This window comes from Neofelis nebulosa, chromosome 11, assembly GCF_028018385.1.
Source record: "Neofelis nebulosa isolate mNeoNeb1 chromosome 11, mNeoNeb1.pri, whole genome shotgun sequence".
Lineage (NCBI taxonomy): Eukaryota > Metazoa > Chordata > Mammalia > Carnivora > Felidae > Neofelis > Neofelis nebulosa.
The window spans coordinates 69109780-69128693 of record NC_080792.1 but is presented as its reverse complement, the minus strand read 5'-3'; the positions used below and the strand labels follow the sequence as shown (position 1 = coordinate 69128693).

The 18914-nt window shown below is 49.7% G+C and overlaps 1 protein-coding gene across 3 annotated transcripts in view; it reads right to left on the bottom strand.

Moving 5' to 3' along the window:
• Positions 1–18914, bottom strand: part of MYO18B (myosin XVIIIB) — a 258325-nt gene that overhangs the window by 28118 nt on the left and 211293 nt on the right. For all 3 annotated transcript variants that reach the window (XM_058693096.1, XM_058693095.1, XM_058693097.1), the window contains exon 40: positions 9345–9475. In XM_058693096.1, the coding sequence (XP_058549079.1) occupies positions 9345–9475 (131 nt within the window). The remainder of the gene's footprint in view (positions 1–9344; positions 9476–18914) is intronic.

Sequence of the window (18914 nt, the reverse complement as noted above, 5' to 3'; positions counted from 1 at the left end):
TCAATGTCAGACAAACTTCCGGCCTTTGCCCCTGCGTGATCTCAGGCAAGTCACCCACCTTCTCTGACCCTCCTGGGCTCCTGTGTAAAACGCGGTGACGAATGGGGTTTGGTTGTGGGGCAGACTAAGCGAAATAACCCTTGTAAACATCGCGGACTGGTTCCTGACAAATAGTGTTGATTAAAAGGCAACAACCATTATCCCTGCTCTTGTTTTAGTACAACCAGTACTGCTGTTATTAACAGCGTCATTATCGTCAACAAGCAACGCATTTGCTTTATGTTCTTCGTGAGTGCGAGTGAATCAGACAAGAGGGCAGGTGGCCAGCTTTCCAGGGCGTTCTGGGAAACTCCGAGACTAATTACAGTGGTAGCTATTCCTTAGGGAGCATCCCTTCATTCAACAAAGATGCTCTACCTGTGATCTCATCTAACCATCCCGCCTATCTCCATTTAGTGAATGAGGAAAGGGACACCCTTGTAAGGTCACATAGCTTTGAATCCATCCCAGGTCTGTAAGAGCTAGTAACCTCATGCTCTTTACCAGTTGTCCCGCATGCGGGTGTGGACAACCAGACCACACCCTCGGACACCGGAGACCTCATCTGAATCCTGGCTTCACAAGCCAGGGCCTCCCGCTTTGTTTTTCGCATGGAATCTGGGGAATTCCTTCCTTAGAAAACCCGGTTGTTCTCCAAGGGATGTACCTGTGGTTCCTTGGTCCCTATCCTCAAGGATCTGTCAGTCCTGGGGCTCCTATTCATATCTGTCTGTCCCCACCAGACTGCAAGAGCCCCTCATGATCCAAGAACGTGTTTTATTCATATCTTTAGCCCCAGGGCTCAGGCCAGACCAGAAGTTCTTTCAGACAATGCTTTGTGAATCCAATGAGCTCCAGCCATGGGCTAAGTCCAACCTACAAACGTTTTTTATAAATAAAGTTTTATTAAAACACAGCCACACTAACTCATTTCCATGTTGCACATCACTGCTTTTGCTCTACCGTAGCAGAGTAGTTGCAAGAAAGATCATGTGGCCCCCACAGCCTAACATATTTACTATCTAGCCCTTTATTTTTTATTGTTTTTTTTAAAAATGTTTATTTATTTTTGAAAGAGAAAGACAGAGCACAAGCAGGGGGGAGGGGTAGAGAGAGAGGGAGACACAGAATCCAAAGCAGGCTCCAGGCTCTGAGCTGTCAGCACAGAGCCCGACGTGGGGCTCGAACTCATGGACCCCGAGGTCATGACCCGAGCCAAAGACAGACGCTTAACTGACTGAGCCACCCAGGACGCCCACTGTCTAGCCTTTTAAAGAAAGCTTTGCTGTGACCTCTCCACCATAACAAAAGCAACCTTTGTGAATGACCCTGGGAGAAGAAGAAGAACGATCCCCAGAGATGCCCATGTCCTAATCCTAATCCTAATCCCAAGAACCTGGAGCTACATTTCCTGACATGGTAGAAGGGACTCTGCAGATGTGGTTAAGGTTAAACATCCTGAGATGGGGAGGTTATCCTGGATTATCTGGGTGGGCCCAACCTAGGCCCTCACATCCTTCAAAGCAGGGAACTTTCCCCAGATATGGTCAGAGGGAGATGTGGCTATGGAAGATTGGCCGAGAGGCAATATTGCTGGCTCTAGAGATATAAATGTCACAAGGTGTGTTGGTATCTTCTACAACCTGGAAAAGGTAAGGAAATGCATTCTCCCCTAGAGTCTCCAGAAGGAACACAGCCCCTTTGATACCTTTATTAGGCCAGGGAGATCCTTGCTGGGCTTTTTAAAAAAATGTTTATTTATTTTTGAGAGAGAGAGAGAGAGAGTGAGAGCGAGCATGAGGAGGGCAGGGGAAGACAGAGGGTAGCAGAGGATCTGAGGGGGGCTCTGTGCTGACAGCAGGGAGCCCGATGAGGGGCTCAAACTCACGAACTGTGAGATCATGACCCGAGCTGAAGTTGGATGCTCAGCTGACTGGGCCACTCAGATGCCCCAATCCTCGTTCGGCTTCTAAACAACAGAACTGTAAGATAATAAATCTCGTGTTGGTTTAAGCCACTAAATTTGTGTTAATTTGCTATGGCACCAATAAAAAAAAAAAAACCCTGCAGTAGAACAAAACTGTCTTTGCTGGGTGACCCTGAATCTTCTTGAGGATCTATAGATAAAGTTTTGATGACAAAGTTTTCTTTAAATGCTTACTGATTTATTTTGAGAGAGAGGAACAGAGGATCCTAAGCAGGCTTTGCAATGACAGTGCAGAACCCAATTCAGGGCTCCAATTCACAAACAGAAATCATGCCCTGAGCTGAAATCCATAGCCAGATGCTTAACTGACAGAGCCACCCACGTGCCCCTTGATGTAACTTTTTAACAAACTATTGAAAATACTTTAAAAAAAAAAACCCCACTTTGCGGGGAGTGCCTGGATGATTAAGCGGGTTAAGTGTGTGAATGGTTGGACAGCACAGAACCTGCTTGGGATTCCCTGCCTCCCTCTCTCTCCACCCTGAAGTGGTCAATGTGAGCAGATCCGACTCTGATCCTGCTGCTGCTCTGGGTCTTTCCATGCCTCTGCTGGGTTAGGGTTGTAGAAAGAATAAGACACTGAGAGAAAAGGCGACCAAAGCCTAGGGACCTCGCTGTGTGGCCTGGGTCTACTCTCTTCCCTGCTTGCGATCTCAGTTTCCCTCGTTTGGGGTAAGCCTCTGGCTCCTGCCAGACTCTGGCTATCACAAGAGCTAATCCCAGGGCCCGCTTCTGCCTTAACAGAAAGAACCGGGTTTTCTAAGCCAATATTCTCTAGGAGAAATCAGCAGGCATCAGGCGTGACCCATCACTGCTGTATCAATGACTGTTGCACCCTGTATCACCACGCAGGGAAAAAAAATGGTGAAGAATCTTAAGAAGCAATCTCGTAAGAGCATAAGATTATCAGTGGTCATTATTAGTGCCTTCAAAGCCCTGTGACTCTGGAAAAGAACCAGCCGCGAGAAATAAAAAGACACAGGTATGGATGCTTATGGAAAATAATCTTACGTTTTTATAGAAATTTTCATCTGTGCACTGGTTGCTTTTGCCTGTGAACTCATGTCACTGCACTTTCACAGAACTCCTGAGGTTAAAGTCAAGGTCTGCCGGCCATTCTGCCTGTCGACTTCCTGATGAATTACCATCCAAGCCAAGCGTGGTGTCCAGGCTGGACCCCATGCTACCCGCCATTTTTGAAGGTCTCGACAAAATGGAGTATGTCTGAAATAAAGAGGCGGGGTGGAGACGGGCTTCTGGAAGCCACCTCACGCCTTATGGTCTGAGAAACTGCGGAAGGCACTTAACAGCTTCGTTCTGGGGTGGTCTGCAGCTTGGAAGGAGGGGGAGGGGAAAGGCTTTCAGGCTGAAGCAGGCTATTTTGTTCTGCGTGATCCTGAGACTCATTGAACCAGATGGGTAGAAATCGCCACCAGGTTGACTTTTTATAAGCCGTGGATTATTGGTCCTGGTAGATACTGGAGTTTGTACACCACAGTCTACAGAGCCTTTGCATTCTTGGAGACCTCACAGGGGCATCCAAGGGGTCAGGGAGAGAGACCAAGTAGGGAGGCTTGACCCCGAACCTTCATTTCTTTCTGCACTCCATCCTAAGTTAGAATTTTCTCCAGGTCTTTGTGTTGGTATACAAAATAAAAAGGGGTGGGGTTCTACTTGAGAGGGAGTTTGAAACCCACTGACCCTTTTATCCTATGAAGAAAGAGTCTCTGTGCTCCAAGTTCCAAAATGGCACTGTATTTTTTACTGCACCCCCTGTCTTTTTTTTTAATGTTTATTTGTTTTGAGAGAGCGAGAGTGAGCATGAGTGGGGAGGGGCAGAAAGAGAGGGAGAGAGGGAGAATCCCAAGCAAGCTCCCCCTACTGTCAGCGCAGAACCCACTGCAGGGCTCGAACCCACAAACTCTGAGATCATGACCCGAGCCCAAATCGAGAGTCGGACGCCCAGCAGACTGAGCCACCCAGGCATCCCAACATACCTCCTATCTTAACGTAGAAGGTGAATATTGCTGGTGGTGGTGATGATGATGATTTTAACATGTTGGCTAGGCAAGCAGAGGCCCAGGAAGGGCAGGAGACCTGGTCCGCATCTATTTGGCGGTGCAGCCCGGACAGAACCCTGTCTCCTGACTTATCGGTGGCTCTTTCTCTCACATTGGTGCACGTGGCTTTTAAAGAACTTGTGCTGAGCATTTGTGGACAGGGGCTTGCTGCTAAGCAAGATAATTAATTAGATGTCTTCTGTTGTGGTCCTTCAGCGAGAGTCTCCGTCAGACAACTCCAGTCTAAACGCACACACTGCCTGGGAAGTAACGCGTGAATGCATTGGCCCCAGGTCCCAGTGACACAGACACGCGTCCACCAGAGTGACAGGCCAGTTACTGGGTGGAGAACAAGGACCATGACAAGAGAAAGGGGGAAGAAGGGGTCTGTTGAACACGACAGCAGAATTTGCTTATCAGGAGTGTGGGGGGTGGGGTCCGGCTGGAAATCATCGAGGCCCCTGCACTTGCTGCCTGAGCCCAAGCCGGCTCCTTGACTTCTCAAACTCCAGTGTCCTCATCCACAAACTGGGTACCAGCCTCAAAAGTTGGGAGACAATGTCTACAAAACAAGTAGGTTGTGCAGCCTGACACAAAGTGGGTCCTCAGCAAAGAGTACCCACCTGGCTGGGGGATCCAGTCCTCCCAAGCTAGAAGGATGCTCAGAAAGCCAGAAGGCCTCCGTGGCATCATTTGAACGTGTGCTATCCTGCAGTAGGGAGCCATGCTGTGCTTGGGAATGGGGCATCAACCTTCTCAGAATAATGGAGAGAGGCTCTGACTCTGCATCTTTTTAACAGTCTGGCTGGAGCCCGGGACCCCTAATAAATAAATTAACTCAAAATTGTGCCCGTGGCGGGAGCTGCAATCTTTGGTGCGACCCACATCTTCCCACTTTTCTCACTGCGGCCTAATTTTACCCAGGCTGAGAAACATACAAGTCACACACAACACAGCAATGGAAGGCACCTTTCTAGAGCACTGGTCTCTGACTGGGCCAACTGGAATTGACACACTCTCAGCTGACCTAGGAGTCAGAGGTCATCCATCGACCTCGCCACACTTTCTCCCCTCCCCCTCCCCCCCCCCCACCAGACCCCAGAAAGGTGAGTAGCTACAGACCCTGGGATAGCCCCAGGAATAGATGGGGCCGTCAGCTGACACATCTCTCCCTCCAGGAGTAATCAGCTTGCACCAGGCCGCGGGGGAACAGCTTAAAGCATTTCCCCCATTCATCCGAGAAGGCTGACGCCACCGCTGAAGTCACAAGGCAGAGCCCGAGTGCAGAAAGGCACGGGAGTCAACGCTGCCACACAGGCAGCCTGGCTTTCCGAGCACGTAACCACGTTTCCAGCCTGGAAGGCCTGTTACGCTCGGATTGAATTCCCAACACGGGGAAATGTGACTTTTCATGATTTGAACAAGTCTCTTAAAGAACCTTACCTCCAGCGGAAGCACCACACACACACACACACACACACACACACGCGCTGTTTCTCTCTCTCCACCCGGTGGGTGTGAATCCTAATTGAGAGCTCAGTTTGGAGAGGTACTTCGACGAATCCCTCGGGCTCCCATCCAAACCTCATACCCCGGGAGATGAGACAATTAAGAAGGAAGTACACCGTGGAGCCATCAGGATGGGGGAAGAGGAGGAGAAGCTGGCACCCAGGTAGGAGCTGGGGCTCTGCTCCGGATGTTGGCTCTGCAGCCTGGCAAGGCACGGACTGCCGTTCACTGCCGATAATCATTTCAATGGCAGTGTGACCAGAGAACAAGGTTTGTGCCATATTAATTCTTCGAAATGTGTTGAGACTTCTTTGTGGGCAATTTCCCCCCAGTGTCCCCCCCTCCCCATTCTTGTCCCACTGGTCAGATCTCTGCTCTTTGTCTAGTTCAATTCCAAGTTAACGGGGCAGAGAGTCAGGATGGAGTCTCACTGAGACCCAAGGCCGTGAAAATGCAGACAGGAAGTTGGGGTTCAGATGGGATTCCCGGGGACCTCAGAAAAGTAGGATCGGGACAGAAGGTGAGCATGAGGCTTTTCACCTGGAACAGAAAGAGATAAGCGTGCCTCCTATCAAGATGAGGGTGAGGGCAGGGTCCCTTTAAGGCTCCGAAGGATCCCCTCTAAGCTGAGACTGGAGTGATGTCTGTGAGCCTCTATGACCTTGCCACCAGGATCTCGCTTCCCAGGCTCCTTGCTTCCTGTCATACCTCTGCCCAGCGTATACCCACACCTGCAAGCGCCCACACCCTGTGCCTCTTTCCAATTTGGTTATTTTTATAACTTTCATTTGTTCTGCTGATAGCTTTCATTTATTAGAAAAGCTATCTTAACACCCCAAACCCAACTAATCCAATTAAAAGTGGGCAGAAGATGTTCACAGACATTTCTCTAAAGAAGACCTACAGATTCAGATTCTGTGTCTCCCCCTCTCTCTGCCCCTTCCCTGCTCATGCTCTGTCTCTCTCTGTCTCAAAAATAAATAAAAACATTTTTAAAAATTAAAAAAAAAGAAGACCTACAGATGGCCAACAGCCACATGAAAAGATGCTTAACATCACTGATCATCGGGGCAGTGCAAATCAAAACCACGGCGAGGGATCACCTCACCCCTGTCAGAGTGGCCAAAATCACAGACACAAACAAAGGTTGGCGAGGATGTGGAGAAAAGGACCCCTCTTGCACTGCGGCCACCTTGGAAAACGGAAACTTAAAAATCTTCGGAAACTTAAAAATCAACTACCCTACGATCCAGGAATCGCACTACTGGGTATTTACCCAAAGAATACGAAAACGTTAATTTGAAAGGATACATGTATTCATAGCAGCATTATCTGTAACTGCCAAATTATCAAAGCGGCCCGAGTGTCCATCGATTGATAAATGGGGAAAGAAGAAGTGGCATATATACACAGTGGACTATTCCTCAGCCATAAAAAAAGAATGAAATCTTGCCATTTGCAATGACGTGGATGAGAGTATCATGCAAAGCGAAGTCAGTCCGGCAGAGGAAGACAAGTGCCGTGTGATTTCACTCATCTGTGGAACTGAAGAACCAAAACAAATGAGCAAAGGTGGGGGGGGGGGGGGGAGAGACACACACAAACCAAAAGACAGATGCTGAAATATGGGGAAGAAACTGGCCAGTGCCAGAGGGCAGGGGGGTGGGGGTGGATGGGGGAAACAGGTGATGGGGATCAAGAGCACACTTGTCATGATGAACACGGAGTAATGCATGGAATTGTGGAATCACTATATGGTACACCTGAAACTAACCTACCACCGTATGTTAACTATCCTGAAATTAAAACGAAAACCTGTGGGGCGCCTGGGTGGCTCAGTCGGTTGAGCGTGCGACTTCAGCTCAGGTCATGATCTCACGGTCCGTGAGTTCGAGCCCTGCATTGGGCTCTGTGCTGACAGCTCGGAGCCTGGAGCCTGCTTGGGCGTCTGTGTCTCCCTCTCTCTCTGCCCCTCCCTTGTTCACGCTCTCTCTCTCTCTCTCTCTCTCTCTCAGCCTCTCTCAGCCTCTCAAAAATAAACGTTAAGGGACGCCTGGGTGGCTCAGTCGGTTAAGCGGCCGACTTCAGCTCAGGTCAAGATCTCGCGGTCCGTGAGTTCAAGCCCCGCGTCGGGCTCTGTGCTGACAGCTCAGAGCCTGGGGCCTGTTTCAGATTCTGTGTCTCCCTCTCTCTGACCCTCCCCCGTTCATGCTCTGTCTCTCTCTGTCTCAAAAATAAGTAAACGTTAAAAAAAAATTTTTAAAAAATAAATAAACGTTAATAATAATAAATAAATAAAATCAGGCGTATCAAGTCTGTAACTTTTAGGAGCAAAATCTCCTCAAAGAGGAACCTACCTAGTACAGCGAGGACTGGGTATGTTCACTGCAGAAACATTAGAATATGTAAATACGCTTGAAGCAAATCAAAATTTAGGTCACCAGAAATGCCTTCCACCAGAATGTTGGTGTGTTTCCTTCTGGGCTTTCTTTTCCCCCTTAACGAGGCATGGTCAGCTCTATGGGCTCTCCCCACTGGCTAGACCGCAGCTGACTCATGCCACTGCTTCCTTCCCTCACTGCCCAGCTCATGCCCACACCACCTGCAGGTCAGCAGCTGGCTCCTGCTTCACCCTATTAAGAGGGGTGTGACAGGCAAAGGTCTAGGATGGGAAACTCAGCAGCCCCAGGTTTTGCAGCACCTAATTTGCTGTGCGACCCTGACCTTCCCCAGGGTCCTCACGAGAGTGGAGAGGGTTGCACTCCATGGTCTGATCGTTGATTGTTGTGGCTGCAACGCATGCCATCCCCCACAGAGACAAAGCCCAAGAGGGACCAGGGGCCGATCCAGCCCACACAGGGGTGTGTAAGGAGGGCACCGCCTCTGAAGGTTAGGTTAAGGCACCTGTTTCTTCCCAAAGCAATCGCAAAGAAAATCTCTCCCTGCTGCCCAGGCTTTGCGACAGAGGCTGGGATGGGGACAGAGAGGCTGCAGCCAGACAGGCAGCTGTGGGTTCCAGTGAGGTGACAATGCCAAGGTTGCAAAGGCAGCTTTGGGGAACAGGACGCTATGGGCCTCCTGCAGGGGCTCAACAGCCCGGGCCCATGTGGCCACCTGGGGCACCCCTGGCCTGCAGCAGCTCGAGACTTGAGTGGAGATGGTAGGAAGCAACCTGTCTTCCGAGAAAGGAGAGAAGCCCCGACACTGAACTTGAGAGGCCTTGCCTATCACCTGCTGGCTAATTTTGCATCCTTGAATCAGTCGTTGCCTTTGTGAAGCGATGCCCATTTCTGGGCACAGAGGGCTGAGTCCACGGAATGCCAATCTGCAGGTCAAGAATGGTCAACAACTGGCCATTTCACGTGGTCGGTTCAAAGTATTACGTCCACTTGACGCGTGAGGGGACTGGGCCCAGCTTGGACGCGTCACTGGCCACAATTACAAACTGGAGCCCACTCTGCAGACACGTCCCAGGGTCACCTCCCCTAAGTCTTGGAGAGCTGGGCCAGGCGGTTTCGGTGGCAACAAGGAGATGCTGACACTGGAGAGGAAGCAAGCGTCCTGCCCCTCCTCACGGGAGCCAGCCGGTCGTCCCTCCCACCATGAGATGCATCCGGGTGTCCCCGCAGATGCGGCCCCCGGAGGACCCGAGACAAGGAGTTCCGTCTACCGAAGGCTGCAGGGCACCCCAGGGCCCCAGGCCACCTGCTGCACCCCGCTGCGCCTGCCTCCCACCCCCCGTAGGTTACCTCTCCGTGTCACTGTCGCTGGATGCCAGCTCCTCCAAGGCTGCCTGCAGGTCGGCAATCCGCCGGATGGACGTCTCCAGGTCTGTCTGGAGGGTCTGTCTCACTGCCGAGAGGTCCTCCACGTGCTTCTCCTGGAGGCAGAGACCACAAGCGCACGTTGGCCTTGGGCAAGAACCCACACACCTGCCAGAGCTTCTGGGGAGGAGACACACGCTGGGCTGAGTCAAGTGTTCACTGAGCACCTAGTACATGGTGGGCACCCCTTGAGGTACGCTCTCTGCACAGATGGGCTTATGGACCCTCAGAGAGATGCTTTGAATTTTATAGAGGGCAGGGGCGTTTGGGGGGCCACCGGGGCGTGGCCCATGGACAGCGCTCATTCATCCACGCTGGGGTTCTGAGCCCAGCGTGTCCGACCCCAGAGCCACGCTCGGAACCTGCACCACCCATTTTGCACCAGGCACTACACCTTGGATGGATGAGCAAATGTATGAACCAATTAATGTTTCCCAGAACAGTCACCGAAGCTGGTTCAGGAAGCTGAGTCTGCCTCAGGGATGGATCTGGAATGGGAGATTGGTGTCGGCTGGGGAGCAGACAAGAATGGTTCGCGGGGCGCCTGGGTGGCTCAGGCGGTTAAGCGTCCAACTCTTGATCTCGGCTCAGGTCATGATCTCACGGTTCGTGAGGTCCAGCCGCAGGTCAGGCTCTGTGCTGCCAGGGCAGAGCCTGCTTCAGGTTCTCTCACTCTCTCTGCCCCTAGCTCACTCGAGTGCTTTCTCTCTCTCTCTCAAAATAAATACACTTTTTAAAAAAGAACGGTGCCCTTTCCACTCTGCTGTGCTGTCCTCAGAGGGTGCAAAGACAAAAATTGACAAGCCAACGGGGCTCGTCCCAGAGCACCCCACTGCCATTTACTAAGATCCTTCTGTGCCTGGCACTGTGCTGAGCGTCTTACCCTCAGGACCTCCCTCCCTGCTCAGAAGCCTGGCGGATGGCTATCATTGCTCCCATTTCGCAGATGAGAAACTGAGGCCCGGGGAAGCAAAGGCTTAATGGCAGTGCTGGAACTCCAGCTCTGCGCATCTGCCTCTCCTCTGTGGGCTCATCTCTTCCCCCTCCGACCCTGCCCTAATCAGATTCTGTCCAGACTCGGGAAAACCTCTGACTTCCATTGGCAACAGGTTTCACCCACAGATTTCACCCACCCCTACCCTTTAATTGCAATGATTAGTAACTAAGGGTGATTTTGCGCTCCCCCCAGGGGACACTCACTGAGCAATGCCTAGAGACATTTTTGGCCGTCACACCTTGGTGTGTGTGTGTGTGTGTGTGTGTGTGTGTCACTGGCACCTTGCAGGGATAATGCCCAACATCCTATAATGCACAGGACAGCTGCCTCCACAGAGCATTACCTCGCCCAAATGTCCACAGTGTCCCTGAGAAACCTCGGGTTAAACCCAGAATCTCACCTGCCAGCAGGTAAGCCCAGGGGGAGTCAATCAAAGGCAGAGGGAGGTCTGTAGGGGAGGATGCTTCGAGCGGTGGTGTTGAGGATGGGGAGAAGCTGAAAGCAGCCTCATCAGCCAACAACTGGGGATCGGTAGGGGGATCACCGTGTACCACTTTGACGCTCTTAGACATTCCCGTTGGAAACAAGGGCTGTGGCAGCATGGAATGCTTCTGCAGAATGAAGGCACGCAAACGGAATAGAACGGAGGAATACTGTGTCCCTAGCCGTCTGCAAATAACACGCACGCAGTTGGAAAAACACTTAGGAAGTTGGTAGTATTTACAGGATGAGGACGAAGGGAGTGGGTATTATAGATAAAATGTTTCTTTTAAGCTGTTCTAATATTATTTAAGGATTATTTGCTGACTTTAAGAAATTTTTTCACAATAACGTTTGTTTATTTTTGAGACATTAAGAGTGTGAGCAGGGGAGGGGCAGAGAGGGGGAGACAGCAAATCCGAAGCAGGCTCCAGGCTCCGAGCTGTCAGCACAGAGCCCGACGCGGGGCTCGAACTCGTGGACCCTGGGATCATGACCTAAGACGAAGTCAGACACCTAACCGACTGAGCCACCCAGGTGTCCCTTGTCGACTGTTGTTTTAAGGCACACATCTATACCAACCGCTGAGGGCGTGGAAGGGGGCAAAATATAAAGATTTAGGGTCAGACCTAAGCACAGTCCCCAGCTGCCCATTTAACTCACTAGCCGTGCAACCTCAAACAGTTTACAGCCCCTCTCTGAGCCTGGGATTGTTGCCTTTGTTTCTTAGATGAAGAAATGGAGGCCAGTGAAGGCATTCAGGGCAGTAAGGTACAGAGCCTGGATTTATTTTTTTATTTTATTTTATTTTATTTTATTTTATTTTATTTTATTTTTTAATATATGAATTTTCTTGTCAAATTGGTTTCCATACAACACCCAGTGCTCATCCCAAAAGGTGCCCTCCTCAATACCCATCACCCACCCGCCCCTCCCTCCCACCCCCCATCAACCCTCAGTTTGTTCTCAGTATTTAACAGTCAGAGCCTGGATTTAAAGACTGCTTTTGCCCCCGTTCCCAGGCCAATGATCTTTCTGGGGCTACCTGTGCACACCCCCGGCGAAAGTCAGGGAGGAGCAGGGGCTGCTCCCCAATTATGGGGACATGCACAGCTCTCCTTTGCAGAGTGGCTCGGACATTTCTGCTTATTGTGAGTCTGTGCCTTTCATCCGATTTTGAGGTTTTCCAATTTTAACGAGAGAGAGAGACAGACAGACAGAGAGAGAAAAGGCAAAAACTGAGAAGCCCAAGGGCTGAGCAGAGGAGAAGCGGCGTGGAGAGAGGCAGTCAGGGGGGTGGGGTGACAAGGAGCTGGAAATGCACTGTAGTTGATCGAAGCCGCCAGCTGTGAAATCCCCATCTTGGTGCTGACAAGGTGAGAGACGGTCCGAGGCAGGGCACCCTCCTCCCCCACCGGGCAGGAGGCCAGTGGGCTGTCAGAGGAAATAACACACAGCGTGGGATGGCTGAGGAGGTACCTGCCTCTGGACGCCCACACGTCAGCTCCTAACGACACCCAGAGAACTGGCTGGGCGCGAAGTCCCTGTGGCTTCCGAGCTCAGCCCCTTCCGGGGGGCGACAGAATCGACCACCTTCTCCCAGGCGACGGGGCACCTGTGTCTTTGTAAGACACGGAGAGGCTGCACAAGGGCCACGGCTGGGCCGTTTTGGGCATGTGGTGAATGTTTATTTGGGAGATTGGGAAAGTGAGGCGGGAGCAGTGGAATGGCCATGCAGCCGGGAACGGACAAAGCCGAGATGGGTGGCCAGGTCTTGGGTTTCTCAGTAACAGCTCTTTATGCCTCATGAGCCTCAGGGATGAGAAGGAAGCACAGAGGTCCCCTCCCAGCTGTGCCTGGGTCAGCTGTGCCCATGCAATGTCACACGGAACCCTCCCGGAGCCTCCTGGTGGGCAGAGGACGGGGCCACCAGGGACAGGCACTGTCATCTCAGGGGTGGGTGACTCTGGGCTGGGACTAAGCAGGTGGGCAGAGGAGAGGAGGCGCTGACACGAAGCAAATCTGTAACATCATGAAAGACAAAGTGGCCTCTGGACCCAGGGTGCTGGGTTCAAATCCCAGCTCTGCCATTCACTGGCTGTGTGACCTGGAGCATGTTACTCAACCTCTCTGATCTCCAGAGAGGAAAGGCTTGGCCAACGCTGGTACTGCTATCATTTAATTCTAAGAGGAGAACGAGGAGTGACCGGAGTGGGGGGGGGAGCATTGCTGAGGTTTGCCAAGGTCACGGGCGAGTAAGGACTCTGGCTCCAAGGGATTTTCAGTGCCCTGCAGAGGAAGGATGTGGGTGAAAAGCAAGGGCAGCGGAGGGGATGATGTAACCAGATAGAGCGAGGAGAGCTGTGAGCAAAACCATCTATAGGGATGCCTGGGGTGGCTTAGTCCATTAAGTGTCCGACTTTCTGCTCAGGTCATGACCTCACAGTTTCATGGGTTCGGGCCCCGCGTCGGGCTCTGCACCAGCAGCGTGGATCCTGCTTGGGGTTCTCTCTCCCTCTCTCTCCCTGCCCCTCCCCTGCTTGCGCCGCCTCTGTCTCTCTCCAATAATAAAACAACAACAACAAAAGAAAACCCTCCGTAGATAAGGGTATCTGTGGACCAAGGACGGGGCCCGGGGGAGTCACATCAGACTCAGCGGGAACACCCCAAGGAGACGGTTTGGGGAAGTCTAGAGTATGTGCCATCAGTAATCAGCAAACCTTTCCTGCTTCAACTTGGAAGACAAATAGCGTCTGCTGATTGCAGAGACCAAGTCATTAGGAGAATGGATGCGGTGCCCCAAACAGTGTCCCTGGGGCAGACAAAACAATGCCCCCGCCGGAGACCCCTCGGGAGACATACAGGGGACACGCAAGAAGGGGGCACCGGGGAGGCACCCTTTCTCGCGTCTGGGAGCCTGGGACCTTCTTCCATTCTCCACAACATCTGACTAACAGTGCTTGGGATTGGACTGGGACCACCACGTGCACATGGGGTTGTGTTTGGAGGCCAAGCATGAAGCCGGTCTTCTCTGTTTTTATCTCTCTTTGGAGGCTTGAAGCGTGAAGCAGTTGGGGGAGAAATTAGGATATGGAACTATTCAGATAGTTAGACGTATACGGCAGAAACCCACTGGCAAATATGCCCACGTTCATCTATGGCTGCAATCGAGCCATAAACACACTGTAATAACACACAACATAGATATTATATACATGTATGATATATTCATTACATGTATGTATATGTATGTTTATATACCTTTCATTCATTCAATAAACAGTTATTGAGCACCTACTGTGTGCCAGCCCTGATCTACGCACAAGCGATACAGGCTAAGTCCTAACTTCTACGGAGTTCAACATTCTCGCAGGGACCTCATCTATCTGTATTGCTGGTGTTCAGAACATAGCAGGCGCTCAGTGTATGTTTGGGGATTGCATGAATGGTGTTATAGCATGACTCTAAGTGGTGAATGAAGCGGGGGGGCCTGGGAATTCATTATGCATACATACTACCACGCACACAGAGATAAATACAGTACTGTGTGTATGTGCTGACCTCCCCAGCATCGCTTAAGAGAATCATTAACCCTTGTTAAACTTCCAAGGCTACTCTCCCTGGAACATGCCACACAGAGCTGCCCGTGTGGGAGGTCGTTCATACGATAATTAGTAGCTGCAATTAAAATCATCTCCTCCTGTGACATTCCATTGGAGGCTAATATTCAAAACCGTTGTTTGTTTTCTCTGCCCAGGGCATCTTTAGCAGACGGCCTCCTGTCTGCAAATGCGCAGGACTCACGCATCAGTTTCTGCGGCTCGAGAGGTTGCCTCTACATCCTTTCAAGGTATCCCACTGCAAAGTTCATTTCTCCTAGTTTATATTGTAGATCAGGCCATCTCAAAACACCTCCTGAACATAATGAAAACTCACTTTGTTTTCTTCTGATGCGCTAAAGACAAATAGAAATGTTATGTTACAGAGCCTGCCTCCCCCCAAAAAAAAATTACACACAAATATATATGCTATTACAAATACATATAAATACGCATGAACACACGTGTACGTGCGTATATTCAGATGCACCTGCGTGAACATTCCCAGTCTGACACATAGCACATACTTAATAAATATTTGTTTAATTCATTATTATGTGAGTATATTTACTTCTATTTTCTCACATGGGCAGGTCCCCTGCTAAATGTATGAAATGCCTCATTTCACATAATTTTTATGAGAACCCTCAAAGTCAAGTGCGACACAAGCACATAAGAAGTAACTTGAGGACATGATGACAAAGTAATGGCAGAGTTATTATCTCAAGTGGTGAGAGGTCAGGTGACTTTTGTTTTCCTTTCTATACTTCTCCAGACTTTCTGCAAAGAATATGGATGACTTTTCTTATCAGAAAGTTAAAAACTATATAAGATTTTATTTCTGTCTATGCTGCGAGAAACAATCCACCGGACCACCCGCTCAGTGCCTCCCACGCTGGCCTCGTTATCCCCATTTGACAGATGAGCAGACTGAGCCTCAGAAAGGTGAAGTCATCTGCCCAACGTCGTGCACCCAAGACACAGTGATCTACAGCTGGACCCCGGTGTCCTGACCCCAGCCCATGGCTCTTGTCCCCTTTGCTCCTGCTTTACCCAAGGATATTTGTGTCTCCAGAGGTGGGGGGAGTCTTCTCTGAAAGAAGTGATGAGATGATGAGGAATTTCCATTGTTTCATTCAAATTGTCCCAGGGTCCCTTGCCTGGGAGAAATGAGGCTGCGAGGCAAAATAAAAGCCCTGTCAACGGTGTCCTGGCTAGACTTCCAGGGTCATATTGGCAATGGAACAAGCATTAGCATGGAGCTTTGAGTCTCAATATGGGAAAGGAAAGTCTTGGGGTACCCAGTAGAAACCCCCAAAGGAAGCACCAGATTCTCTTACTTAGAGCCCAACCTCCAGCAACAAGAGGGGCTAAGGATAAGGTGGTCATCACTACACCAAGTCCCTTTCTTCACAATCTTCCTGCAAATTAATTATTTGATTCTGTGTTTATCATTTGGTAATAGACACAGAGAGACTCATCAAAGACCTCGAAGTCACACAGCTAGAAAGTGACACACAGATTCAAGCCCAGGGCTGCCTGTTTCCAAAGGGTCAGTAAATACCTAACAACTCCTCCCACCCTTTTCTGCACCTGCAGCAGGCATGTCCAATGGATCCCTGCATACACCCAGGCAATCTAGGGCCAGAGTCCCCTCTATGAACCACCAAGCTAAGCACTTCACCCAGTGGCCCATCAGCCGGAACTCCCAATCGTGCCACACCCTAAAAGACCTCCATCTTCCTGGAAATGCATCCTGAATCCTCAAAGAAGATACTGATAGTTGGTTGGTTGGTTGGCAGATGAGAGGGCCAGGTCTCCTTGAAAACTGGTAAGTGCTCTGTGGAATTGAGAGACCCCGGTCGGGGGCGGTGGGGGGCTAACAACAATATGGGAACAGCAGGAGAAATGAAACGCTTATGTGAATTTTGAAGAATTCTTAATCCTTCCTTCCTTCCAGTCCCTCATCTGGCAAAATGCAAGTATGATCTCCAGACAAAAGATCATGGCAAGAAACAAATGAAATAATGTATGGTGGTGTACATCTGGTCTACCTAATATGTGGGCACACACTTGATACGTAACAAAATGTCCTTCTTTCTATGAAAAGACTCAGAAAGTATGAAGCCTGCAGGTATCACATGGCAAGGACAGCCTCATTTTTCAGAAAATGTAGTTTTATAAGCCTGTTGCTTTTTTGTTGTTGTTGAAACTGGAAGGATTTAATACAGTGCCTCAAAGGAGCCTTTATCAGTTGAGAAAATAGAAATAGCTCTAGATCATTCAAACAAAAGAATTTAATACAGGGAATTGGTTATTCAGATGACAGAAAAAGGTGAGAAGCCAGGATAGATTAGCAATGGCAGGAAGGCACTGCCAATCTAGAGCTCGAAGGACAAATCAGAATGTTGGGCCATCCAATGGGAGGCTGCCTGGTGGATGGGAGGCCATCCAATGGGAGGCTGCCTCAGCTGCTGCCGGGGATGCACCTCCAAGGTAGTGCAAAAGAGGGAGAAATATCCTGGCTTCTCTCCCTCTCCTGCTCATTGTCCATTGCCGCCTTTCATTGGTTGACCAATGAAAGGCAAGGAAATGAGAAAACAGTTTCCTACAATTTATTTTTATTTTTTTTAATGTTTATTTTTGAGAGAGACAGAGACTGAAACAGAGAGACAGAGCATGAGCAGGGGAAGGGCAGAGAGAGGAGGAGAGACAGAATCCGGAGCAGGCTCCAGGCTCTGAGCCATCAGCACAGAGGCCACCACGGGGTTTGAACTCATGGACCTCGAGATCATGACCTGAGCAGAAGTCAGACGCTTAACCGACTGAGCCCCCCAGGTGCCCCTAGTTTCCTACAACGTAAAGTCAAGAAGAGAAGGAGAGGGAATGTATCTGAGAGGAAGAGAGGAGAATCACGGGCACAGAGCACAGACATATCCAGGCTTAACCCAGGCTTCATTATGAAAGACAGAGTATTCTCAGTTTGTGGAAAGTCATCCAACTGTATGTTTGCAAGATCTGCACACTTTCCTCTCTCTCTCTCTCTCTCTCTCTCTCTCTTTCTCTCCATCCATACCTATATTTATAAATATTTATATTTTATACAGATGTAAATATATAGTAGATAGATAAATAGATGTGTGTGTATATGTATATATATGTAAATATATATATATATATATATTTCAAGGAAAAAGTCCTAAGAAATCCAGAATTACAATTTTCAAGTGTTACAGAACCAAATGTTGGATTACAACCCCCTAATCTGTATTAGTTATTTATTGTTACATAACAGGTTGCCTCAATACCTAGTGTTTTGAAATATGAAAGATCATTCACTATCTCTCTCAGTGTCTCCTGTGGGTCAGGAATTCAGGAGTGGCTTATCTGGCTCAGAGTCTATAGCAGAATGAATAACAGCCTCCAAAGACGTCCACATCCTAATCCTTGCTACATGTGACTATGTTAACTTAGATGGCAAGAGGAATTTTGCAGGTGTGATTAAATTAAGGATCTTGAGATGGGGAGGTTATCCTGGAGTATCCGGATGATCCCTGGATGTCATCAGAAGGGTCCTCATAAGAAGAAGGCGGGAGGGTCAGTGGGGAAGAAGGCAATAAAGTGATGGCGGCATCGTACTGGAGTGAGGTCACCAGGAATCCAGGAATTTCTGGCTGCTTCCACAAGCTGAGAGAGGCAAGGCATGAGTTGCTCTGGGGGCCTCCAGAAGGAACCAGTCCTGTTTGCACCTTGATTTTAACCCCTTAAGACTTATTTTAAACGTCTGACCTCCAAGTCAGTAAGAGGATAAATTGCATTATCCTAAGCTGCTAAGTTTGGGATAATTTATGGCAGCCGCAAAAGAAAACCAATCCAGAATCTGTATTAGTGAAGATGTCAGCCAGGGCATAGTTGTCCAAAGGCTTGACTGAAGCTGGAGGGTCCCTTCCAAGAAAGGCTCACTGACATGGCTGTTGGCTGGAGCCTTCGGTTCTCTGCCACAAGGGACTTCACTGAGCTGCTTGAGTGTCCTCAGGACGTGGTGGTTGGGGGTCCCAGGGCACATGATCCAAGACAGAGGAGGGAAAATGCCAAATGCCTTGGATAACCTAGCCTCGGGAGTGACAAGGTGTCATCACTACTGACCATCTCTTGATCACACAGACCAACTCTGGCACAATATGGGAGGAGGCTATGCAGGGGTGTGAATGCCAGAGGTTGGGATCATGGGGCACCATCTTGGAAGTTGACCAACACAGTAACACTAGACGTTCTTCACATATAAGCTCCATCTCAATGGACTCCACCACCCACAAAGGAAAACACCGTAGCCATCCTGCACTTCTTCTCATTTCTAGAAACATATCTGGTTGAATTATGTCCCCCTGACCCCAAAATAGGTTGAAATCCTAATCCCTG